A 25,976-nucleotide genomic window follows, 5' to 3' on the forward strand; every position below is an offset into this window, starting at 1 on the left:
ATTAGGATGCAAATATGTTGGAAAATGGAGCCAAGCTTTTAAAAAAAAAAAAAAAAAAAATGGAAATGGCAGTGTTTTTCCCTTTTCTTCCTTTATTTAAGCTTCTAGGCAGACAGATGCTTCAGGTCCAGCTCAAGCAAGCAAATCTCTTGGCAGCTTCTACCATCTTCCATCATATCTAAAACTGTATGATGTATTAAAAGCCACATACGCCAACTACAAGGTATGTAATTATCAAGTTCATATAAGATGTAAAGTGTACTGACATCTCCAAAACCTGATATTAAGCAGATGAATGCCTAGTTCGAATAACAGAATGCACATAATATGACTATACTCCATGAATAATGTGGAACTTGAAGGCATGAGGCAGCTTTAGCTTGTGTGCACTTACTCCTACTTGTGATAGCTTTCTCCCTGTCAGCTCTGACAAGCAGGAGACAGCTTAAAGCTGTATCTCAGAGATTATTAACTGCAGTTGATCTTTATTTGGACTCGCCCAGTGCTCTTATGTAAGGCGAATAGTATACCTGCAGCTGCGCTCAATACATAAAGGGGCTTAGATAGTAAGAAGGATTGGGTGCAGCTGGGGAATAGGAGGGATTTGATACTTGATTATATGATCCTATTGATAACAGGTAGTCTGAGGCTGACTTCCTGCCTAAACATTAGGGTATGTACTGGACTGGTAGTCATACCTGGCCTTGATGAAAGCTTAAAGATGTCTGGCTGCAACTGAACTGGGATGAAAAAAGTTACACAGTTAGCGTCATGTGGGGATAAATCTGAGCTGGAGTGCTGCTTCAATATTACAGGAATAATTGAGGTTTCCATCTAACACATATGTGAAAAATAGAACATTTGAAAATGTAGCAAAAGACCGGACATTATTTATTCTTGTCCCACATTTATTATTAGTCTGTGGTCTGTCTTCATGTTGTGTAACAAAAATAAAATGTGTGTGTTTATATAACTACATATTTTTAATAGATTTAGATCAACGTTTGCTTAGACAATTATCACAATTCCTGACAACCATTTCTTTAAGAAGAATGAGAGGCAGGCCAGATAGTAGTAAACATTAGTGATGAGCAAATATACTCGTTACTCAAGATTTCTCGAGTACGCTCAGGGGTCCTCCGAGTATTTTTTTAGTGCTCGGAGTTTTAGTTTTTCTTGCCGCAGCTGAATGATTTGCATCTGTTAGCCAGCTTGATTACATGTGGGGATTCCCTAAGAACCAGGCAACCCCCACATGTACTTATGCTGGCTAACAGATGTCAATCATTTAGCTTCGGCAAGAAAAACTAAAACTCCGAGCACAAAAAAATACTCGGAGGTCACCCGAGAATGCTCGAGAAATCTCGAGTAACGAGTATATTCGCTCATCACTAGTAAACATTGATTTCCTTTCTTTCGATTTCGCAGGTAACCCTGGACCTTCAGAATAACAATGAGAAGTTTGGAGGTTTCCTGCGTTCTGCCCTGGATGTTCTGTCACAGATATTAGAACTTGCTACACTGACTGATATTGGCAAGGTAAGCTCCAACGTGTAGCGTCTTTCTGCATTTTGTGGATGTTTTTGACAGATTGTATTTGCTGTACACCGTGCTCCCCACCACCTCCCCACCTACTGTAGACTCTGGTCTCCACCTCTTGCTGTAGACAGTGCTCTCTACCCACCTGCTGTAGACCATGCTCTTCGCCCCCTGCTGTAGACCATGCTCTTCGCCCCCTGCTGTAGACCATGCTCTTCGCCCCCTGCTGTAGACCATGCTCTTCGCCCCCTGCTGTAGACCATGCTCTTCGCCCCCTGCTGTAGACCATGCTCCTCGCCCCCTGCTGTAGACCATGCTCCTCGCCCCCTGCTGTAGACCATGCTCTTCGCCCCCTGCTGTAGACCATGCTCTTCGCCCCCTGCTGTAGACCATGCTCTTCGCCCCCTGCTGTAGACCATGCTCTTCGCCCCCTGCTGTAGACCATGCTCTTCGCCCCCTGCTGTAGACCATGCTCTTCGCCCCCTGCTGTAGACCATGCTCTTCGCCCCCTGCTGTAGACCATGCTCTTCGCCCCCTGCTGTAGACCATACTCTTCGCCCCCTGCCCTGCTGTAGACCATTCTCTCCGCCCACCTGCTGTAGACCGTGCTATCCTCCTTCCCCCCACTGTAGACTGTGCTCTCTCCCCTCCCACTGCTGTTGACTGCGCCCTCCGCCCTCTCCCGCTGTAGACCATGCTCTCCGCCCCCCTGCTGTAGACCACTATCTTCCTTCCCCTCACTGTAGACCGCGCTCTCCGCCCCCCGCTCTGTAGACCGCACTCTACGGCCTGCTCTGTAGACCGCACTCTCCGCCTCCTGCTCTGTAGACCGCGCTCCCCGCCCCCGCTCTGTGTAGATCTCGCTCTCCGCCCCCCCGCTCTGTAGACCGTGCCGTCCGCCCCCCGCTCTGTAGACCGTGCCGTCCGCCCCCCGCTTTGTAGACCGTGCCGTCCGCCCCCCGCTCTGTAGACCGTGCTCTCTCCTCCCCCTCACGCTGTAGACCGTGCTCTCTCCTCCCCCTCACGCTGTAGACCGTGCTCTCCGCCCCCTCACGCTGTAGACCGTGCTCTCCGCCCCCTCACGCTGTAGACCGTGCTCTCCGCCCCCTCACGCTGTAGACCGTGCTCTCCGCCCCCTCACGCTGTAGACCGTGCTCTCCGCCCCCTCACGCTGTAGACCGTGCTCTCCGCCCCCTCACGCTGTAGACCGTGCTCTCCGCCCCCTCACGCTGTAGACCGTGCTCTCCGCCCCCTCACGCTGTAGACCGTGCTTTCTGCCCCCCCCCCCACGCTGTAGACCGTGCTCTCCGCCCCCCCCCCCCCCCGTACTGCAGACCGTGCTCTCCGCACCCCACGCTGTAGACCGTGCTCTCTCCTCCCCCACGCTGTAGACCGTGCTCTCCGCCCCCCCACGCTGTAGACAGTGCATAATAGAAGTTACACAATGTACTCTTGAAATATATACAGTTTCCCAAAGCCTCCCAGCAGTTTCCCAGCAGCTCCTGTCTTTTTATATGGTCATGTATGACAGGGAACTGATACTTGGCTGTTGTGAAAGCCGTGGCCTAATCTTGATTTCCGCCGCTCCGGTTTTGCCGTCTCCCTGACATCTTGCTGTTGTTTTTACAGTGCGTTGAGGAGATTCTGGGTTATCTTAAATCCTGTTTCAGCCGTGAACCAGTGATGGCGACGGTGTGTGTTCAGCAGGTGAGAATATTCAGCCGTGTAACAATCGCTCAGCATTGGCGCTACAAATATTACAGATTACTGTGTGGCACATCATACCTGCACCGTTATGTGACACGCCGGGGAATCCTCCAGTTCTATTACAACACCTATAATTGCACTCAGATTTCTGTGCTGTGATGTAGATGAAATTTACAATTGGGATGTAAAAGGGAATAAAAAAAAATAACCAAACGTGGTATCTTTTACTTGCACTTCTGTCTATGGATTAGTTTTGCCCTGGGCTACACTGATGTGAATGGGGTTTAGCTGCAGTACCACATACAACCTGTAGACAGCGGTGGCACTGTTTTATAAAGAAAGAGAGCATCTCTCGTTCTGGAGGACCCGTCCTCTCCCTTGTTATACAGACAGCCCACTGATGTGAATGGCCACTGTCTAAATGCTCAATTTTCCCTGTGCTGGTGCTGCGGAGAGATTGAAAGTTATAGCTGATCGCTTGGGCAAAACTTAGATCTCCGTACAGTTGGCCAAAATGAAGTAATATATTCTCTTATTATGTAACTGTATTAATCTCGTTTTGATCTTATGTATAGAGTGGAGTCAGGAGCTAATCTTCCGCCTTACAAACCAGCTTCTGTCTGCAACAATGGCATTTAAATTGACCTATTGTTTGTGCATGGGCTCCCATTGATCCTATTCTCTTCCATGGCAGGACCACAGGGTGACGATATGTTGACATAATAGCCTGGGGTCCAATGAAGACCCCCATGGCTTCCACCTTCATCCATTTGTGAAGTTCAGCTGATGGCTGGACTTCATAGGTGAAACTAATTTTCTCTGTATACTGTAGCTTTGCAGTATATAGAACTGGTACATTATTATTATTTATTTACATACCTTGACATGGTGCTGTACATGAGAAGGGTTATATACAATTTACAGATATCACTTACAGTAAGCTAACTAACAATTACAGACTGATACAGAGGGGCGCGGACCCTGCCCTTGCGAGTACATGTCCTCTATTTAAAAAAAAAAATTTAAAAAAATGTTTTAAAAAAATAAAAATATGTTTATTGTAAGGGACCTGCTCTCTGGTAGACGCTGGTGTACACACAAGGATCTGGTTCTACAGTTCAAAACAAATGAGTGATTTATTAAATGTCCATAAACCGTCCAGGTTAACAGAAGAGCATTACTCTGTCGCCTCATTGGGGGACACAGGACCATGGGTGTTATGCTGCTGTCCACTAGGAGGCGACACTATGCATAATCTGAAAAAGATTAACTGTGGCTCCTCCTGTGCAGTATACACCCCTGGACGGCATCAGCCTTCTCCAGTTTTTGCTTAGTGTCGCAAAGGAGGCACACCTAAAGATTTTTACTCCGTTTTACTCCGTTTCCCGTTTTTTCCGACGGGAGTACAGATGAAGAAAAGAGGGTCTCCTGTGAGACCCCCGGCATGGCTCCTTCCTCGGCCCCCTATTATGGGGTGCCCAGTTGAAGTTGAGATGGCTATTCCCCATGCTGCTCCTTCCCCAACCCCTCGGGTGTTGGTTCGAAGTCGAGACCCCCCTCCTTCCCCAATTCCTTTTGGTTTCTGGGTTGAGGTCGAGGCGAGGATAAAGGCCCCTGAAGGTCACATTTGCACCCTCCCTATCCCCCTCTGGGGGTATTAGGTTGAGACACCTCAGGTAGGGCCTGTACAGACAGCATCCTACAGCTCCCAGCAATGGGCCAGCACACTGCGCCTGCATCCAGGGACCCCAGCCCAGCTGCGGGCTCCTGTTGGGGCCGGGGGGAGTGCAGGCAGGCATGGCACGGCACATACAGACACAGGGCTCCCAGTGTCCCTGTCTCTGCGGCAGCACCAGCTCTCTACTGCCTCAGGGGGACCCCTCACCGGGCTCCCCCTTCCGCTTATAGCCCCACCGCCATCCTGCCTTCAAATCCGGAGGGGTCCGGTTCAGATCCGACCCCCTCCCGGACTTTCGCGCCGGCCTGGAGCCCTTCTGGGCCTCAGGCATCTAATTTAGGCCCCGGCTTTGGCCTAGCTGAAGCCACAGCCTCCTCTCCACCCCCCAGCCCGCCCCCCGGATGACAAATATGACACTCTACAGTGTCATACAAGGGGCGGATCGAGACAGAAAGGGCGGGTTTTTTATAGCCTTGCCGCCTTTTTCCAGCTCTCCGCCCCCTTCTCCTCCTCTCTCCTCTGTCCCTGCAGCCATTTTCGGCTGCAGATTAACCCTGCATCTCCCGGTCTGCAGGACCAGGACCAGGCAGCCAGTCTCCGGGGGGCACAGGACTGTGGATCTTCGGCGCTGGACCTCGGGGCACACTGGTGGGGTAAGATCACAGCTGGGTTATTTTTACTCAGCTGTGAATCCATATTACCTATAAGACTCCCCTGTAGGTTCCATCTGCTGGCAGCACCTATGCACTTTGTGCACTATGCAGGGCTCAAGGTCCAAGAGAACCAGGCAGATCTGCTATTATGCATTCTGCACAGCCTGCGGGACCGCTCTCCCCAGTAGTAGCACGTACCCGCATTGTCAGAACTGTATACAAACTAATGTGTCACAGCCTCAAGAAGCCCCTGCCAATGCCTCGGTGTCTAATGCCACGCCGGAATGGGCCACTCAGATATCGCAATCTATGACGCAGTCTATAGATAACCTAACTTCCACATTGCTTCAGGCTCTGCAGGGTCATGCCCCGGCTATGACCGTTACCCAGCAAAGGGAGAGCTTGACTCAGGAACAAGATGACCCTGGCACATCCACGTCTAGGTCAGGACGCAAGCGGATCCATAGATCAACTCCATCTGCGTCATCCCATAGCACACGGTCATCCCCCTCTAGGGAGAGACACCGTAGCTCCAGGTCATCTAGACCGTCCCATTCCAGGGACAGACAATGCAGATCTCCGCAATCCCCAACCAGAGAAGGCCTCCTCCCCAGCCCACCCAGCAGGGGACGCCTCAGTGATACACAGGATTCGGAAGGCATCTGCGACTCTGACTCAGACAGAGAAACGGAGGGGTCCCTGATCCCAATCCCTCCTAGCAATACAGCGCTAGTTGAGGACATAATATCGTCCATCCACGGGTGCTGGACATTTCTGATCCGCCACCAGAGGTCCCAGAACATAAGATTTCCTTTGAAGGACCTCTGAAGCCGCCTAAGGTTATTCTCTAACCACCCAGAGTTTAAGGCGATCCTTAAAAAAAAAAAAAAAATTCGCTAATCGCAAATATCTGGGGGCGAGGTACCCCTTCCCATTAAGAGAGGGTTTGTTATACCTGGGTTAGGGACTGACAAAACTTTACACATCAGTTAATGAGATTTGTTGTCTAACATGGGCTGGTTAATCACAGAAGGACACCAAGGAATGGACAGATCCACCTGAAGTGGATTAAAAGTCTCCAGGCTAGCAGCACAGACCCTCCTTTCACTGCCAGATAGCTCAACCCTCATGGACGCAGCAGACCGGCAGGTAGAACGCATGGCTCGTTCAATTTTCGAGGCAGCAGGGGCATCCATGGCTCCCGCGTTCGCCTCAGCTTGGGCTGCCAAGGTCATCCTGACCTGGGCAAAGAATTTACAAGCCTTCCAAGCATCCGCTCCTGAACTGTCGGACCAAACGGTTCAAATTGCAGTTGTAGCAGATTACATGCTCCATGCAGCTCTGGTTTCAGCAAGGGGAGTCGCGGGGATAGCATCAAACGCCATCACGATTCGGCGTATCCTCTGGCTGTGGGAATGGAAAGCGGACGCAGCCTCAAAGGAGTCCCTCACGCACCTCCCCTACCTCAGTGGGAGTCTTTTCGGTGAACAGTTGGACACTATGATATCCAACGCCACAGGGGGTAAGAGTACTTCTCTTCCCCAACTGAAACCTAAACGCACTTACAAGAAGCGTAACCAAACTCGATTCCGATCCTTTCGGAATTCCTCCGGCTGGTCTGTCTCACGTCCGGTACAAAATCGTAACCGCTCCCCACGCAGGGACAACTCACGATCGACGCAAAGGTCGGACAAGACCTGGCAGTCAAAAGCAGGCCAGTCTAAGCCCAGAGGAGGAAAATCCAGACTTCTCCTTCTCATGACTCACGGACTCCGGAAAACACCACACCAGTAGGCGGCCGACTTTTGCAAAACCGCCAGCCAAGGCTCGAGCCTACCACCAAGTGGTCTCCTCGCTTTGTTAATCAGGAGTCATAGTACCGGTACCCACAACCGACCGCTTCCGAGGGTTCTACTCCAATCTGTTCGTAGTTCCCAAGAAAGGAGGCAGCGTACGGCCCATACTAGACCTAAAACAGCTCAACAAATATGTACGGGTCCGTCACTTCCGCATGGAGTCCCTTCGGTTCATCTTGCGTCCATGGAGAAGGGAGAATATCTCGCCTCCATAGACATACGTGCATATACCCATTGCACCTGCCCATCAGAGGTTTCTCAGGTTCGCAATAGGCCAGGACCACTACCAATTCGTGGCTCTCCCCTTTGGACTCGCCACGGATCCCAGAGTCTTCACCAAGGTCATGGCAGCAACCATGGACGTCCTGCATTCTAGAGGCATAGTAGTCGTTCCATACCTGGACGACCTACTCATCTAGGCTCCCACCTTCAAGGAATGCGAGCTCAGCGTCTCAATCACAACCGATACTCTCAGTCGCATGGGCTGGTTAATCAACCTACAAAGGTCATCACCAACCCCGAGTCAGTCCCTGACTTTCCTGGGAATGTTATTCAACACTTCCAGGGGTCTAGTGCTCCTTCCCAAGGATAAGGCACTGGCCCTCCGACTAGCAGATGAAGAAAGAGGGTCTCTTGTGAGACTCCCGGCATGGCTCCTTCCTCGACCCCCTATTATGGGGTGCCCAGTTGAAGTTGAGATGGCTATTCCCCATGCTGCTCCTTCCCCAGTCCCTCGGGTGCTGGTTCGAAGTCGAGATCCCCCCCCCTTCCCCAATTCCCTTTGGTTTCTGGGTTGAGGTCGAGGCGAGGATAAAGGCCCCTGAAGGTGACAACAGCACCCTCCCTATCCCCCTCTGGGGGTATTAGGTTGAGACACCTCAGGTAGGGCCTGTACAGGCAGCATCCTACAGCTCCCAGCAATGGGCCAGCACACTGCGCCTGCATCCAGGGACCCCAGCCCAGCTGCGGGCTCCTGTTGGGCAAGTGGTCTTCAGCGGAAGCGTCCATGCCCATCAACATCCTGGAAATTCATGCCATCCTTCTGGCATTGAGGGCTTTCCATCACTTACTGGCAGCCTCTCACATCAGGATACAGTCGGACAATGCCACGGCTGTGGCATATGTGACTCATCAAGGGGGGACCCGCAGTACCCAAGCGATGCGGGAAGTGCCACATATCATCCGCTGGGCGGAGGACACCGGGTCGGTCCTTTCGGCGGTCCACGCTCCGGGTGTGGACAACTGGGAAGCAGACTTCCTCAGCCGACAAGGAATAGACTCGGGAGAGTGGTCTCTCCATCCCGAAAATTTTTCAACAGATCTGTCTCTGCTGGGGGACCCCGGATGTGGACCAAATGGCATCCCATTTCAATGCCAAGGTCTCCAACTTCAACTTCATTGCCAGAACACACGATCTGCGGTCGCTCGGAGCAGACGCTCTGGTTCAGGACTGGACCCAGTTCCAGCTTCTGTATATTTTTCCACCTCTCCCCCTGATATCCAGAGTGGTGAGGAAGATCAAACAAGAGGGAGTTCCAACCATCCTCATTGCACCGGTCTGGCCCAGACGTACATGGTACGCCGACATCGTACAACTCACAGCAGACGCTCCCTGGCGTCTCCCCGACCGCCACGATCTTCTATCACAAGGGCCGTTCTACCACCAGAACTCAGGGGCTCTCAATTTGACGGCGTGGCCCTTGAGACCTGGGTTCTAACCCAGGCAGGGCTCTCGGCAGATATCATTGGAACCATGATCAGAGCCCCGAAACCAGCCTCTGCCAAGATTTATTACCGTACCTGGAAAGTTTTCTTTACCTGGTGCGAATCTCATGGCCAGATCCCACTCCCTTATTCCCTACCCAAAGTTCTTGGTTTTCTCCAATCGGGTCTGGAGGCCAGGCTGTCATCGGGCATTGCTACCAAGCCGCAAGTAAGGACTTTCCTTCAGGGGGTTTCCCGATTGGTTCCCCCCTACAGACGACCACTAGAAACGTGGGACCTCAACCTGGTCCTGGCAGCATTGCAGGAACCACCCTTCGAACCCCTTAAGGGGGTCCCGCTCCACCTTTCTCTCCCAGAAGGTGTTTTTTTTCCTGGTGGCAATCACCTCACTACGCAGGGTGTCTGAACTGACAGCACTCTCCTGCAGATGGCCTTTCCTGGTATTTCACCAGGACAAGGTAGTTCTTTGTACAGTCCCATCCTTCCTTCCGAGGGTTGGTCCGACTTCCACCTCAATGAGGAAATTTCTCTACCATCCCTTTGTCCGGTTCATAGAGTGGAGAAGACTCTGCATACGCTTGACCTTGTCAGGCCTTTGCATATATACGTGTCTAGGACTGCGTCCTTCCGGAGGTCTGATTCTCTTTTCCTCCTTCCGGAAGGCGGCCACAAGGATAGGCCAGCTTCCAAAGCTACTCTTGCCAGGTGGATCAAATCCACCATACAAGAGGCGTACCGCCTTAAGAATCCTCCTCTTCCAGCCGGTGTTACGGCACACTCTACACGGGCGGTAGGTGCCTCCTGGGCCATTCGGCACCAGGCTTCGGCAGAACAAGTGTGTAAGGCGGCCACTTGGACTAGCTTACACACATTTACTAAACACTACAGGGTTCATACCCAGTCCTCAGCGGACGCGAGCCTGGGTAGACGTGTCCTGCAGGCGGCGGTGCCCTAAGTGTACGGGCCTGTCTGCACAATATTCATCCATTGCTTCCCACCCAGGGACTGCTTTAGGACGTCCCATGGTCCTGTGTCCCCCAATGAGGCGACAGAGTAAAGGAGATTTTTGTGTACTCACCGTAAAATCTCTTTCTCTTAGCCTCTAATTGGGGGACACAGCTCCCACCCTGTTGCCCTTTCCGGGCTGTTGTAACTGTTGAGTTCTCATATTGTTTCTTGAGCTCGTACATAGTTGCCTTCTTACAGGCATAATTATGTTATTCATGTTACGTTCCTCCTACTGCTTTGGCACAAAACTGGAGAAGGCTGATGCCGTCCAGGGGTGTATACTGCACAGGAGGAGCCACAGTTAATCTTTTTTAGATTATGCATAGTGTCGCCTCCTAGTGGACAGCAGCATAACACCCATGGTCCTGTGTCCCCCAATTAGAGGCTAAGAGAAAGAGATTTTACGGTGAGTACACAAAAATCTCCTTTTTCCAGGTCACCACCTGACAGCACCATGGAGGACGTCCTTCCTATCCATAGTGGGACAGGAAACCACGAGAGTTTAAAAGGACCCTCCCCCTTCCACCCTTCAGTGTTTTTCCTGTCCCACCGTGGATGAGAACGACGAGAGTCATCCGTCTGTTCCGTGCAGACAGTGTGGATCGGGGGGGCTCGGCCTCTTCCTTCCCACTGGAAGAATCTGCCAAGCTGATACCCGTACTATAGGGTCACTCAGCTTTAACCGGTGTAGCGCTGCTCCTGGTTTAGGGGTCGCTTCCCCCCGGGGGGGGCTCTCGACCCTGGACGCAAGACCCCCGATGTACCTGTCAGCGTGGTGCTCTACCGGGTAGGATCCTGGATAAGCGCTTGCGGGGGTGAGGCAGCAGGTCATCCTGGAGCCGGGGAATCGGCGTGACTGCAGAGGGAGCGTGGTGCTTCCGAATCGCGCTCCGGCGCGAGTCACTTCCGGTTCGCGGCTGCCGCGCTCGTCACTTCCGGGTCACGGCCGGCAGCATGGGGTCGGCGTTCGTCATCTCCTTCCAGAGGGAGGTCCGGAACATGGCGGCAACTGTGTTTAAAGGTATGTGTGGGCTGGGGGGCACGTTCGAGCGAGATGGAGGATAATCCTAAGCTTGAAGCACCACAGGAGCCCCAGGCACATGTGAGTCACAGGCCCTGCTTCCTCACAAAATTATAGGAGAAGCCATGTGGGTCTTACCCCTTTGTTTGCATTATGTATTATAGGCCTCTGCAGTTAAGAGATCCGGGAGAGCCAAGAAATGTCCTCTTTGTGCCGTAAAACTGAAGGACTCCTGGCAGAAGTCCCTATGCGAGTCATGCACCAGTCGTATCTTGGGGGAAGAGCAGGCCTCTCTAATGTCGAACATGAGGACCATTATCAGAGAGGAGGTGCAGGCCTCAATATCTGGTCTATCGTTTCCTCAGCCCATGCAATCTGACCCCCAGGATCCACAGAGATCCAAGAAAAGGCAGAGAGAATCGGATTTGTCGTCCGAGGACAGCTCTTTTGAATCTGACCTGGAGGAGGAGGAATTGAGCAGAGATCCCCCAGAGAGGGGGAAGAAATATCTGTTTTCATCTAGTGATATAGAAGAACTCTTGAGTGCTGTTAGACAGACTATGCAGGTTGAGGAACCCGCATCTACTCCGTCGGTACAGGACGAGATGTTTGGGGGGCTGCGCTCTCACACCTCAAAGGTCTTTCCTGTCAATGCTCACATTCGCTCTATGATAATAGAGGAATGGGAGGAAGCAGAAAAGAAGTTATCAATTCCTAAAGACTTCAGAATCGGCCTCCCTTTTGATCATGAAGATGTCAAGGACTGGGAGGATATCCCAAAGATTGACATTCCACTTGCGAAGGTTTCTAAAAGAACCGCCATTCCATTTGAGGACTCCTCTAACTTAAATGAGCCGATGGATCGTAAGGCGGATGGACTCTTAAAGAGAGCCTGGGAGAGCTCGGCAGCGGTGATCCGCACGAATATAGCGGCCACGTCTGTAGCACGGGCAATGCATTTGTGGGTAGATGACTTGAAGGATCAGTTGTCGGCTAAAACCCCTAGAGAAACCATTATTAAGGCGATTCCTCTATTGAAGCTAGCAACCGGTTTTTTAGCAGATGCTACGGCAGAATCGGTTAGATTTACAGCCAGGGGTCAGTCTTTGTCGAACGCAGCCAGACGAGCCATTTGGTTGAAAAATTGGTCAGGTGACGTTCATTCTAAGAACAAGCTGTGCGCCATCCCTTTCTTAGGGGGAAGGGTCTTCGGACCTATTCTTGACGACATCCTGGAAAAAGCTTCTGATGAAAAGAAGGGATTTCCAGAGGAGAAAAAGAAAAAATACCAGCCCTTTCGCAGGCCCTATTATGGTCAGAGGTCAGACTACAGGGGTAAGGGCAAGCAAGGGAGGTGGAGCTATCAAAAAGGGGGGGATAGGAACAGGAATAGGGACTCAGGTTCCTCAACTTCCAGAACAGAATATCGAAAGAAATGACGCCATCAGAATAGGAGGGCGACTATTGGGCTTTCGGGTGCAATGGGAGAAGATTACCAGAAGTCCTTGGGTCCGCCAGGTCATATCTCAGGGGTACAAGATAGAGTTCAGCTCTCTTCCCCCAGAAAAATATTTCGTATCCAACGTACATCTCTCTTCTGTCTCCCCTATGTGGTCGGACATTCAGGATCTTCTGCAAATGGCAGCAATATCCCCAGTTCCTCAGGGGGAAATAGGAACAGGTCATTATTCAGGCCTTTTCTCTATAAAAAAGCCCTCTGGAGAATCCAGAACCATAATAAACCTCAAACCCCTAAACAAATATCTGGTGTACAAGAGGTTCAAAATGGAATCCATTCGCTCCACAATTCCCCTTTTAGGAAAGGATGTGGTAATGTGCACCTTAGATTTAAAGAGTGCATATTACCATGTTCCAATTTGCAGAGATCACCAAAAATATCTCAGATTTGCGATAGAAAAAGAGGGAAGGATCTACCATTACCAGTTTTGCTGCCTCCCCTTTGGGTTAGCAGCAGCACCCAGAGTCTTTACGAAGATTGTCGTGGAGATAGTAGCTTATCTGAGAAATCGAGATATCACAATAGTACCCTATCTGGACGATTTCCTATTGGTAGGGGATTCTATAGGGCAGCTCAAGATCGACTGTCAGTTGGTAATCTCCACTCTGCAGAAATTAGGCTGGGTGGTGAACTGGTTAAAATCTCACCTAACACCCAAATATAGAATAAAGTTTCTAGGAGTTATCCTAGACTCAAGTATCAAAGTATCAGGAAGTCTTTTCTTCCAGACGAGAAGCGGGTCGATATTATAAGAAGAGTTCGCCATTTTTCAAAAAGCCGAGTGTCCATCAGAGATGCAATGAGGGTCCTGGGGTTAATGACGGCCTGTATTCCTTGTGTCAACTGGAGTCAATTTCATTCCCGTCACCTGCAGAGAGCAGTCCTTGCTTCCTGGGACAGAAGACAAGCATCTCTGGACAAGGAGTTCCGTCTTTCCCATCAAGTCAGACGATCCCTCCGATGGTGGACTGTTCCCAAGAACCTACAGGTCGGTGTACCATGGATCCTCTCTCCGGCTGTCACGGTGACCACAGACGCAAGTCAACAAGGATGGGGTGGTCAGGTCCTAGGAAGATTTTATCAAGGACAGTGGAATCCAGAGGAAAGCATGTATTCATCGAATCACAGAGAATTACACGCGATCTGGAAGGTCCTATGTTCAGCTCAGGATCTGTTAAAAAACAAGCACCTGAAGATCTTCTCGGACAATACAAACGACGGTGGCCTTCCTACGGCATCAGGGCGGTCCGAGGCATCTGAGATTACAGAATCTAGCAGACCGGATCTTCAGTTGGGCGGAGAGACTGGTTCTCTCGATTTCAGCAGTTCATCTGGAAGGTTCAAGGAACCAGGTGGCGGATTTTCTGAGCAGGAGGAAGCTGTCAGCCATAGAATGGGAGCTAAACAACGAAGTGTTCAACGAACTATGCCAGCGATGGGGAGCTCCAGAGGTGGACTTATTCGCCGCCAGAGGAAACGCAAAGGTCAAAACCTTTTACTCATTGAACCCTCGGGAAAGACCGGCAGGAGTAGACGCACTTTCTCAATCATGGAGCAGGGGTCTCTTATATGCCTTTCCCCCTCTTGCACTTATTCCAAGGATCCTGAGGAAGATATACGAGGACAGAGCTCAAGTCATCCTAGTGGTTCCATTCTGGCCCAAGAGGAGCTGGTTCCCCTTATTGAAGAAACTAGCAGTAGAGGAACCTATCTTCCTTCCGAAAAGAAGAGATCTACTCCTCCAGGGCCCGATTCTTCATCAAAACCCAGACAGCCTCCAATTAGCGGCTTGGATCCTGAACGCCAGATCTTGAAAGCGAAAGGTCTATCGGAAGAAGTCATCTCTGTTCTCCAAGCAAGTAGGAAGCCAGTAACTTCTGCAATTTATTTAAAAATTTGGAAGAGATTCTGCAGTTTTTGTGGAGACACGATGGTTGATCTTGATCGCCCTAACATTCCCAAGATCCTTGATTTTTTGCAGCAGGGGTTTGAGAAGGGTCTTAAACCAAGTACTCTGAGGGTCCAAGTGGCAGCCCTCAGTGTATTTTATGACTCTTCCCTAGCCTCTCACCCTTGGATTGCTCGTTTTTCCAAGGCAGTCTTAAGGCTAAGGCCCTTGATCAGGAAAACCATCCCACCTTGGGATCTTAACCTGGTCCTTAATGAATTGTGCAAGGATCCTTTTGTTTTATCTGAGGATATAAACATCTCTAATCTTTCTCTCAAAACGGCGTTCCTAGTGGCCATCACGTCAGCCAAGAGACTAGGAGAACTCCAGGCCCTCTCTATTCAAAATCCCTATCTGCAAATATATGAGGATAGACTAGTTTTAAAACTTGACCCAGGCTTCCTTCCGAAGGTCGTCTCAGACTCAAATATAAATCAGGAGGTAGTACTTCCATCTTTTTGCCAGGCTCCCAAAAACCAAAAAGAAATGTTTTATCATAGCCTGGATGTTAGGGAGACCGTTCTTAAGTACTTAGAGGCGACTAGGGCCTGGAGACAGGAAACTAATCTGTTCGTTCTATTTGGGGGCCCAAATAGGGGGAAAAAAGCTTCAAAATCTACCATTGCTAGATGGATTAGAGCCACTATTAGCCTAGCATATAAAGCACAGGGTAAGAATCCCCCAGACAACTTAAAAGCTCATTCATCTAGGGCGATAGCCGCCTCATGGGCAGAGAAAGGGGGAGCTTCGGCAGATCAGATCTGTAGAGCTGCCTCCTGGTCTATTCTCAGTACCTTCTCTAAGCATTACAAGCTAGACGTAGTGTCATCCCAGCTAGCCTTTGGCAGGAAGGTGCTTCATGCAGTAGTCCCGCCCTAGGACCAAAAGGTCTCCTTTGGTACTTCTCCATGGTGCTGTCAGGTGGTGACCTGGAAAACGGTAATTAGACATACCGGTAATTATATTTCCAGGAATCCATCCTGACAGCACTGGTAGTTCCCTCCCTATGTTACATATAATGCATACTTATGTGAAGAAACATTTGTATAATAATTGTTTTGTTCAAATAAAATTCTCTTTTTTGCATCCATCCAGAGGTGTTACTTTGGAAAATCACTGAAGGGTGGAAGGGGGAGGGTCCTTTTAAACTCTCGTGGTTTCCTGTCCCACTATGGATAAGAAGGACGTCCTCCATGGTGCTGTCAGGATGGATTCCTGGAAATATAATTACCGGTATGTCTAATTACCGTTTTCCAGCACAAGGGATAACATAAAAGGAAATAGTCCATGTAGAAGTATGGGCTCACATGTTCAGACACACTCTCTGCTTGTCAGGATCTATCGTAACGCACACCAACAGAGGTGTTTCCCAGACACTGAATGAGGCAACACCAGCTGCCTTGTATAACCAGTTTCAAATTATGTAACTGAAGGTAATGGAACGGCCAGTCCCATCTAGCTGTGTGGCCATTCCTAAAACCAGGACCCAAGATCCGGTCCATTAAAAAAAAACACCTCACAGCAATATGCATGCTGGAGGCTGCTTCTACATCACCGTAGATTGCCACCTCTGTGACACATACCTCCAGTCCAGGACTTGTCCAGCTGCCACCTTACAATATATATAAATATATCTACTATATCTATAGATGTACACCTATTTGCAATCGCCATATCTTTGATGGTCAGTTCTATCAAAATACAACATAAATTAACCCTTATGATAAATGCCATAAAGAGAATAAAATTAAAATGCATAATTGCAATTTTTCAGTCTGTTCCTCCACCAAACATTTCCTGCAAAAAGCGACTTAAACATTATATAATCTCCAAAATGGTATCAATCAAAAATACAACTCTCCCTGCGAAAAATAAGCCCTTACACAACTGTATTGACAGAAGAGTAATAAAAAATTACAGGTCCTGGAGAAAGGTGACTATCCAAGAATTTTGTTTTTTACACAAAAAGAAAAAAAAACCGACTGTAAAAAGCCGTAGCCAGCTCACCAACCAGACCATCGGATGCGGTGCACGGAAGTTCGTGCAGACCAAGACGTCCTGCAATGGCAATCTCAAAAGAACATGGATACTCCAGCTCCAGCAAGATGGATAGGGAAAAAAAAATCCTTTTTCTTTTCCTTTATATTTTATTGTAAATCCAACATGAAGATAAAAAACAAATCCTTACAAAAGGTAGACCAAACAGGTGATTGTGAAGATATGGCTACGCGTTTTGACCAAAATAGGTCTTACTCATGCCTAAGGCCGCCGTCACACATGCGAGTTTTACGGACATAAGAGCGCAGAAACTACGTGCGTAAAACTCGCATAACATACGGCACAATGCTTCTCAATGGGTCCCGTCCTATCAGCCGTATATTACGGATCCGTAATATACGGCGTTCTACGGCCGCAGAAAATCGCAGCATGCTGCGTTTGTCAGCGTATTGCGCAAACAAATCGCCAATGAAAGTCTATGGGGGCGAGAGAAATACGGATTCCACACGGACCAGCAGTGTGACTTGCGAGAAATACGCAGCGGTGTTAGTGAAAAGTCGGTAATTGAATTGCCGGCTTTTCATTTCTCCTGCCTAAACCCGACAGGATATGAGACATGGTTTACATACAGTAAACCATCTCATATCCCCTTTTTTTTGCATATTCCACACTACTAATGTTAGTAGTGTGTATGTGCAAAATTTCAGCGCTGTAGCTGCTAAAATAAAGGGTTAAATGGCGGAAAAAATTGGCGTGTGCTCCCGCGCAATTTTCTCCGCCAGAGTGGTAAAGCCAGTGACTGAGGGCAGATATTAATAGCCAGGAGAGGGTCCATGGTTATTGGCCCCCCGTGGCTAAAAACATCTGCCCCCAGCCACCCCAGAAAAGGGACATCTGGAAGAAGCGCCTATTCTGGCACTTGGCCACTCTCTTCCCACTCCCTGTAGCGGTGGGATATGGGGTAATGAAGGGTTAATGCCACCTTGCTATTGTAAGGTGACATTAAGCCAGATTAATAATGGAGAGGCATCAATTATGACACCTATCCATTATTAATCCAATTGTATGAAAGGGTTAAAAAACACACACACATGATTTAAAAGTATTTTAATGAAATAAACACAGCGGTTGTTTTAATATTTTATTGCTCTCTCAATCCATTTGCAGACCCTCGCTTGGCAAAACAATAAACCCACAATATACATACCTTCTGCTGACCTGTCACGTCCCACGAGGTAATCCATCTGAAGGGGTTAAAATAATTTACAAGCAGGAGCCCTGCAAATGCAGCTGTGCTCGTGCTTGTAATTCCCCGGCTAATGAAGGAAATGTAGGTCATTGACCTACATTTCCTTCAGTCGCAGTGATGCGCCCCTGCTGGATGTTCTCATGAACTGCAGCCTGGGATCTTTTTCCCACGCTCCAGATCATATGAGGACATCCACCAGGGGGCGCATCACTGCGACTATATATATATATATATGTGTGTCTCAGTGACCTATATATATACTGTATATATGTTTTCCCGAACATTTGAGCACATAAATCCATTAGATGTCGGTTTTGCAAGCCTGCGAGAAAATATCGCAGTACGGATGCCATACGGATTACATACGGAGGATGCCATGCGCAAAATACGCTGACACACCCTGCCTATGGATCACTATTTTGGGAACATTTCTCCGTATTACGGCCGTAAAATACGGACCGTATTGTCTTACGCCGATTGTGACGCCGGCCTAAGGCATAATTATTTACCTTGAAAATAAGTTGCCAGCTCACTTTTGCTGCACAATGAAACACCAAAAACAATGGTGTCATTAAGGGTTTTGTTTTTTTCACCAGTTGACCACATTTTAATTTTTTTTTTCTCCCATTTTTCAATACTTCATATGTGAAAAGTGACTTGTCATTCAAAATTACAACTTGTCTTGCTAAAAAAGCAAGCCCTCAATACGGCTAGGTCAGTCGAAAAATAAAAAAAAAAAGTTGCAAACCTTGGAAGAAGGGAAAGTGGGATCACAAGCACAAAAATTAAAATTAACCATGGCTAGAAGGGGTTAAATCATTCTAGATTGTCATTTTATAGACCCGTAATTGACGGTCTGCGCTCTGTATACTTACTGATCTTCTCATCTCTTTCCTTCAGCTACTGAAGACACTTTTTGGGACAAACTTGGCATCCCAATTTGAGGCTTTATCGTCTAACCCTGGTAAATCACAGGGCAAGGCTCAGCGCCTGGGCTCCTCTAACCTGCGGCCGGGCCTGTACCATTACTGCTTCATGGCTCCCTACACACATTTCACTCAGGCATTGGCAGATGCCAGCCTAAGAAATATGGTTCAGGCGGACCAAGAGCAGGACACATCGGGGTAAGGTCACGCACCCGACGATACCTCGTCTCTCTATTCTCAGCTTCCTTAGATGTATTACCTGTCTTTTCTTCTTCTTACAGATGGTTCGATGTTCTGCAGAAGGTTTCTTCTCAGCTGAAGAACAACATCACCAACGTCACCAAGCATCGCGCTGACAAGGTAATCTTTGAGATCGATAATGGAAGAGGAAATCTATGGCCTGACCCCGATATTATTGTTCTACCTCATTCCTCGCACTCAGTTTTGAAGAGCCCAAAAGAATTTTTGTTTTTTTAGGAATAAAGACATAAGATCCCTAGAGGACATTAAACGGGTTTTCTTGTCATAACTTATTGATTGGTCGGTCTCCGACCACTGGGACCCGCACCGATCAGCAGAATGGTGCACTTTGCTGTTAAAATAGAGCGGATGCTCGATCGCCACTCCAATTATTCCCTATTGGGCTGCCAAGCAAAAATAGTAGAAAAAAATAAAAACAAAAATAACTTGTTTTCACCGGACACCCCTTTTAAGTTTTTTTTTTTTTTTTCTTCCATTTTGCAGTTTTGGCCTATAGGCATTTATTTGACCCAGTTACAGATGAGAGTTGCCCCCTATTGTGTAACTACAACAGTGGTTATTAACCACTTCTGCCTTCTCAGGAAAAAGTGATTAAAAACCCCTTAAGAATTCTCGATCAAAAGAGGTTTTTAGAAACCACTTGGCCTTCTCAGAATCAGAGAAAGTTCGGCACCTAACCTGCGCCTGCTACGTTGTAACGCTAAAAGTCTACTGGAACTCTGCCACCTGCCGTCAGGATAAAGGGCAATCATTAAAGGGCTAAGCAGTCTCTTTGCCCTCTATGCAGGCTATTAAAGGACAGTATGTCTGTCTGCATGAGGGTTTAGTTAGGCTGGTTTCACACTTGCGTTTCGTTGCGCTGTGGATGGCAGCGTACTTCCTTTTACTTCCTCCGTGAAGCTCTGCCCAGGCTCCGCTTACTGCGTCCTGCAGGACGCAGTAGGATGGAGCCTGGGAAGAGCTTCACGGAGGAAGTACGCTGCCATCCGCAGCGCAACGAAACGCAAGTCTGAAACCAGCCGATGTTACAGGACATCAAAGATGTTTTCCTTTTTTTTTGCAGAATACTATTCACAATCACATTCGTCTGTTTGAGCCCCTGGTGATAAAAGCCTTGAAGCAGTACACCACCACCACATCTGTGCATCTTCAGAGACAAGTCCTCGACCTCCTCGCCCAACTGGTCCAGCTCCGTGTTAACTACTGTCTGCTGGATTCTGATCAGGTAAGTGTAAGTTTTGAGATCTCAGGTGCTGGAAGTGGAGGCGGTGTATCCCCTGCAGCATCGGAGGAGCTTGGAAGAGGGGGGGGGGGGGTTGGGGTGCTGAAGCTGGTCGGATTGGGATCTTTTAAGAGCACACAAAGTCAGCCACCACTGCTAGACCACCGCAGTAACTTAAGGAGTAATCAGGAAGCAATTAACATTAAAAATCCCTCCTTTGGTGAGAGCGGAGAGGATTTTTAGTAACCAGTAAATTACAATGGTTCTTGTTTTTACGAAAACTTTTCACTTGATCAGAATAACGCTTTGTGCAATCATCAGCTCTTTTTTTTTTTTTAAATTCGTTTATTAATAACAAAATGAATCATGTTACATATACCGTACATTTGTTTCCAAAAGTTTGAACATAATAAACAGTACATTTGAATCATGCAGTGGCAAACATACAATAGAATGTTAATTCAGTTATGACAAACGCTCTTTTGAAGCTATAAAGTAAAGGCGTTAAGTTATTGGTAACATATAAAGATATGAATCATAAATTGTACCTATCACTATTCTAACTACTAATACGCCACATTACCTCGTGCCTGTCGCCCATGCGATGTCCCCACCCACCACCAAAACCAGTCAATCATCAGCTCTTTGCTGTGGCTATTGGGAATTCTTAGCTGCTGTCCATTCTTGTATGACACATATCAGATGATAAACCTCTTCAAATTCCCCCCTCAGTGTACACATCTATTTAATGTTTTTCTGTATACTTTTGCTTTTTAGGTCTTTATTGGTTTTGTACTGAAGCAGTTTGAATACATTGAAGTGGGTCAGTTCAGGTAAGTTCCTATCGTATCTCTCGTTTATTAGCTATAAACATATATAAAATGCAAGTAATTTTTTTTTTTTTTTTTTATGTTTTCCATTATCAATATAGGGAATCTGAAGCCATCATTCCTAATGTGTTCTTCTTCCTGGTCCTGCTCTCCTATGAGCGCTACCATTCCAAGCAGATCATCGGCATTCCCAAAATCATCCAGCTGTGTGATGGTATAATGGCCAGCGGGAGGAAAGCTGTGACCCACGGTAGGTAGACGTGAGCGATCACTCCTACAGTAGAGTTCGGCAAACATATTTGCAGGATCCTGGTCATGTTGGTGTTCTGTGGCCGCCAGACCGGAGCCCTGTCAGCCACCTCCTAGCTGCCGACATCCCCGGTGACTGACAATGTCATGATGACGTTGCCCCTGACCTACTTATCGGAAAAAGCGCCGGCGAAGCAATCAGTTAAGAAGAAGATGACGTTCTCTAGTTTGGCAGTCATGGACTAGCAACATGTCCGGTGGCCCAGAGTCCTGCAGTCTTTTTGCTCATCTTTATGCTGCACTAGATGCAATTTTTATTTACATCTTTAACAAGCTTAGAAATGGTCAATGTGCTTTTGATTTTTATCTTATAGCTATTCCAGCATTGCAGCCCATAGTGCATGACCTGTTTGTATTAAGGGGAGCAAATAAGGCTGATGCTGGAAAAGAGCTGGAGACTCAGAAAGAAGTTGTGGTGTCCATGCTGCTGCGGCTCATCCAGTATCATCAGGTGAGGTGGCACCAGCCATTGGATAATTACAGAATATATTGTAATAAAAATTCATTGATTCTAGACTGTCTTTTTCTTTGTGGAACTTGAGTGCAATCCATTTTAATTATCCAATGCCCCCAATTGTTTATCCCCATCGAGCGAGCGTATGTTGGTGTTGTGGGAATTGGGAGCACAGACCAGTCATCGCTTGCCTACTGCCTGTCATTGCCACTGGCCACCTGGGATCACAAATTGTAGTTTCTCGGTCCTCCTCTCTGGTTGGAGATCTCGCTTATCAGATACTTATTGCACACCCTGGGGAAACTCCTTACATATATTTTCGGTCTGCGCAACTCCTTTAGGAAACTAGAGACTAATTTTATAATACCTTTTGAAAGGAGTTTACCCACAATGACATATTCTTCCCTAGCCATAGGAGAGGGGATTACCGTACTTACTGATTATTATTTTCTGATTTAGAAGGTGGGACTTTGGATCTCCAACAGCATGGCTATATAGAGCCCCATCACAAATGGCGCGGAGGTGAGCACCTCTAGTCATTGTCTGTTGGACTACCAAAGAAAACAGAGTAAAAGCAGATCTTTTGAAAATGAATGAACAGTGGGCCGACCATGTGCACCTCCACTTTACTGAGCCCCATTCTCATAATTGCTGGGGATCAGACCACCAGCGATCAACAAGTTATCCTCCATTCTAGAGCAAGCGATTACTTTAAATATTAGGAAGAAGTTGCATCACTTATCAGTACTGATTTGCACCACCAATGTGATGGTGCCTGTACTATGGTGCATTTGCAGAGACTTTTTTTTTTGGCATTCTCGATTGCCTACTCTGTATTCAATACTTTGCATTTTCAGGTGCTGGAGATGTTCATCTTGGTGCTACAGCAGTGCCACAAAGAAAATGAAGATAAGTGGAAGCGGTTATCCCGACAAATAGCTGACATTATCTTACCAATGCTGACAAAGCAGCAGGTATGTGCTACTAATGCTAAAAACTGGCGTGCCTAGTGTATGAGGAAAGGGTATAACCCACCAGGCAGAGCCTACATCTCATCTCCATCTCTTCCCGGCAGGACGCCAAGTATAAAAATGGAATTTTACCCTCTGCTTTGTCTCTTAGATGCACATAGACTCTCATGAAGCTCTGGGGGTGCTGAATAGTTTATTTGAGACCTTGGCTCCTTCATCCCTACGTCCCGTGGACATGTTGCTGAGGAGCATGTTCGTCATTCCATATACTATGGTGAGTATGCAATCACATCAGTTACATCGCTGCCACCATGTCACACATGGGTTGTAGATATCTGGACGACTTCTATATAACCTTCTGCTTTATACTTTGGTGTCACACAGGCCTCCGTGAGCACCGTCCAGCTATGGATATCTGGGATCTTGGCCATTCTCCGCGTCTTAATCTCACAATCTACCGAGGACATTGTCCTGTCCCGGATCCAGGAGTTGTCCTTCTCACCTGTTCTCATATCATGTCAGAATATCACTCGATTAAGGGACAGGGACAACAGCCGGCAAAGCTCAGAGGAGGATGCAGAGCAGAACCAGGTCAAGGCTCCTCCGGAAGAAACTTTTTCCCGGTAAACATCATTTATCTCCCCTGGACTTGTCACCTTGATGTATGTGATGATATCGCTAGATGCCACGTCAGCTGATCAGACCCTTTAAAATGGGTTTTTAAGGAATTTCCTATTGTTTGCCTATCGTTCGTTGACTGGATGGGCATTTTAAGCAGGCACAGCTGTATGCCTTGGTTGTGACTGTGCCTGGCATTGTATCTCTCCCATTTGTGTGAATATGGCTGACCTGCAGTGCCAGGCACAGCTGCTGTCATTTGCACAGCAATGTGCTTGGTAAATGTTTTTATTGAAGTTCCATAATGTTGCATAGTCCATGTATACATGTATGTACTGCAGGCATCCAGGGCTCTACTGTGCTCTGCTGCATTGTATTCTGTTTTATCCCACATGCTTTAATTAATGAGCTGAGATGTCAGTAAATCTTCCAAAATGAGCCACATCTAAGAAAATGCAAAATATAAAAATCTGGCTGATTTCTCAAAGTAGATCCGGGTGTGACTGGAGTGTAAGACATGTGTCAAGCTGCAATCTCTTTGCAGTTGGCTGATGAAAATCACAATCTGGGGCTTTAGGATCTTTGTTCAGCAAATACTGATGAATGACAGCTCCATCCAGCGGCATGGTTACCCCGCTGGCCATAACTGTGCGCTCTCTTGTACAGCATCATAGGATGTCTAAAGTTGGATGGATCCAATGATCAGAGCATCATTAGTGAGCTTTCAAGTGCACGTCCCTTGCCTAGGAAACCGGCCACCTCTTATATGGCCGTAACTTAGTCAACCAATAGTAAACTATAGAATTGTAAATCCTTCTGTTCTGCATCAGCGCGAGCAGGAAAAAATGATGACGGCCACCTTCAGCAGCCAGCCGGCGCCGGGGAACAGCGCATACTGTACCACTTGCTCCCATGTGCCGATACTGGTCACGCTGATGACACACGGATGTCATTCGTGTGTCATCAGTGTGCAGCACTCATTCTATCCGTGCTGCGCAACAAAAACTGATGTGCACACCACCATTGAATACAATGGGTGTGCGTATGTCCGTATTTGAGGTCCTTAAAAAAAAAAACGCACTGCATACGGACATACAAAACGGACATGTGAAGGAGTCCTAAAGCTGTAAAACTAATCAGACCTCCGCATAGTGAGGACGTAACGTGAGCAGTGTTGTCCACTTAGATTTTTTACTTTACCCTATGATTATTTGCTTTGTGCTTATAGTCCTAAGACCCATATTAGAAGAGAGAGCGCAGATTTTGGGGCGATTTGTTTTCAGCTTGGAGCACACTTTCAATCTTTTATGTAAACCTGTCGTGCAGTCATTTTTCTTTTCATGTCCTGGCCAGGTTCCTGTTGCAGCTGGTGGGGATACTCCTGGAGGACATAGTGCACAAGGAGCTGAAGGTGGACCTGAGTGATCAGCAACATACATTTTACTGCCAGCAGCTGGGAACCCTGCTCATGTGTCTGGTCCATATCTTCAAATCTGGTAAGTAAATGTATAAATGACTGAGCCCCGGTAGTGCGTAGCCCTCATGATGGTTTGGTTTTCTATTGTTCTTTTCTTACATTAGTACATAGTACATAGTTATTAAGGTTGAAGGAAGACTTTAAGTCCATCTAGTTCAACCATAGCCTAACCTAACATGCCCTAACATTATTTCTAAGAGCAACTAATTATGTGTGTATTCTAACATGTAAGGCTGAGTTTAGTCAATTCATTAATACAAAATAGAATAAAATGTCATCCATCACATCCATCAATTAATGCTGGGAATTCATGTAATGTTTGGTTTAACACATTCCAGAGGGCTTCTGCAGCACGTGAAGAGTCTTGGGAACAGTAGTGGGAGGTTCAGTTTATGGAGATTGTCAATATTGAATAAGAATGGAGAGCATAGGTAGGGTGGTAGCGATGAGGGAGGAAATGTAGGCGATGCAGCACTGTGTGGAGAGAACATAGGTAAGGTAGTGGAAATGAGGGAGGAGATGTAGGGCAATGCAGCAGTGGTGAGAACGTGTAGGGAGGTAGAGATGAAAGAGGAAATTCAGGGCGGTGCAGAACTGTAGAGAACACAGGTTGGTAGAGAAGAGGGAGGAAATTTTGGGTGATGCAGCACTGTGGTGAGAGCGTGTAGGGTGTTAGAGATGAGGATGGAGATATAGGGCAATGCATCACTGGTGTGAATGTCTAGAGTGGTCGAGATGAGGGAGGAGATGTAGGGCAATGCATCACTGTGGTGAAGACTGTGAAGGGTGTTAGAGATGAGGGAGGAGATGTAGGGCGGTGCAGCACTGTGGAGAGAACATGGGTAAAGTAGTGGAGATGAGGGAGGAGATGTAGGGCGGTGTAGCACTGTGGAGAGAACATGGGTAAAGTAGTGGCGATGAGGGAGGAGATGTAGGGCGGTGCAGCACTGTGGAGAGAACACGGGTAAAGGAGTGGAAATGAGGGAGGAGATGTAGGGCAGGGCAGC

General features: G+C 47.9%; 1 protein-coding gene across 3 annotated transcripts in view; it reads left to right on the forward strand.

The window, feature by feature from the left end:
• HTT (huntingtin) overlaps window positions 1–25,976 on the forward strand; it is a 192,780-nt gene that overhangs the window by 95,302 nt on the left and 71,502 nt on the right. For all 3 annotated transcript variants that reach the window (XM_077280055.1, XM_077280053.1, XM_077280056.1), the window contains 13 exons: window positions 102–223; window positions 1,429–1,539; window positions 3,169–3,246; window positions 18,802–19,025; window positions 19,109–19,187; window positions 20,152–20,313; window positions 21,088–21,143; window positions 21,242–21,390; window positions 21,764–21,900; window positions 22,761–22,877; window positions 23,026–23,148; window positions 23,259–23,497; window positions 24,846–24,988. In XM_077280055.1, coding sequence (XP_077136170.1) covers window positions 102–223; window positions 1,429–1,539; window positions 3,169–3,246; window positions 18,802–19,025; window positions 19,109–19,187; window positions 20,152–20,313; window positions 21,088–21,143; window positions 21,242–21,390; window positions 21,764–21,900; window positions 22,761–22,877; window positions 23,026–23,148; window positions 23,259–23,497; window positions 24,846–24,988 — 1,740 coding nt within the window. The remainder of the gene's footprint in view (window positions 1–101; window positions 224–1,428; window positions 1,540–3,168; window positions 3,247–18,801; window positions 19,026–19,108; window positions 19,188–20,151; window positions 20,314–21,087; window positions 21,144–21,241; window positions 21,391–21,763; window positions 21,901–22,760; window positions 22,878–23,025; window positions 23,149–23,258; window positions 23,498–24,845; window positions 24,989–25,976) is intronic.

Source organism: Ranitomeya variabilis, chromosome 1, assembly GCF_051348905.1.
Source record: "Ranitomeya variabilis isolate aRanVar5 chromosome 1, aRanVar5.hap1, whole genome shotgun sequence".
NCBI lineage: Eukaryota > Metazoa > Chordata > Amphibia > Anura > Dendrobatidae > Ranitomeya > Ranitomeya variabilis.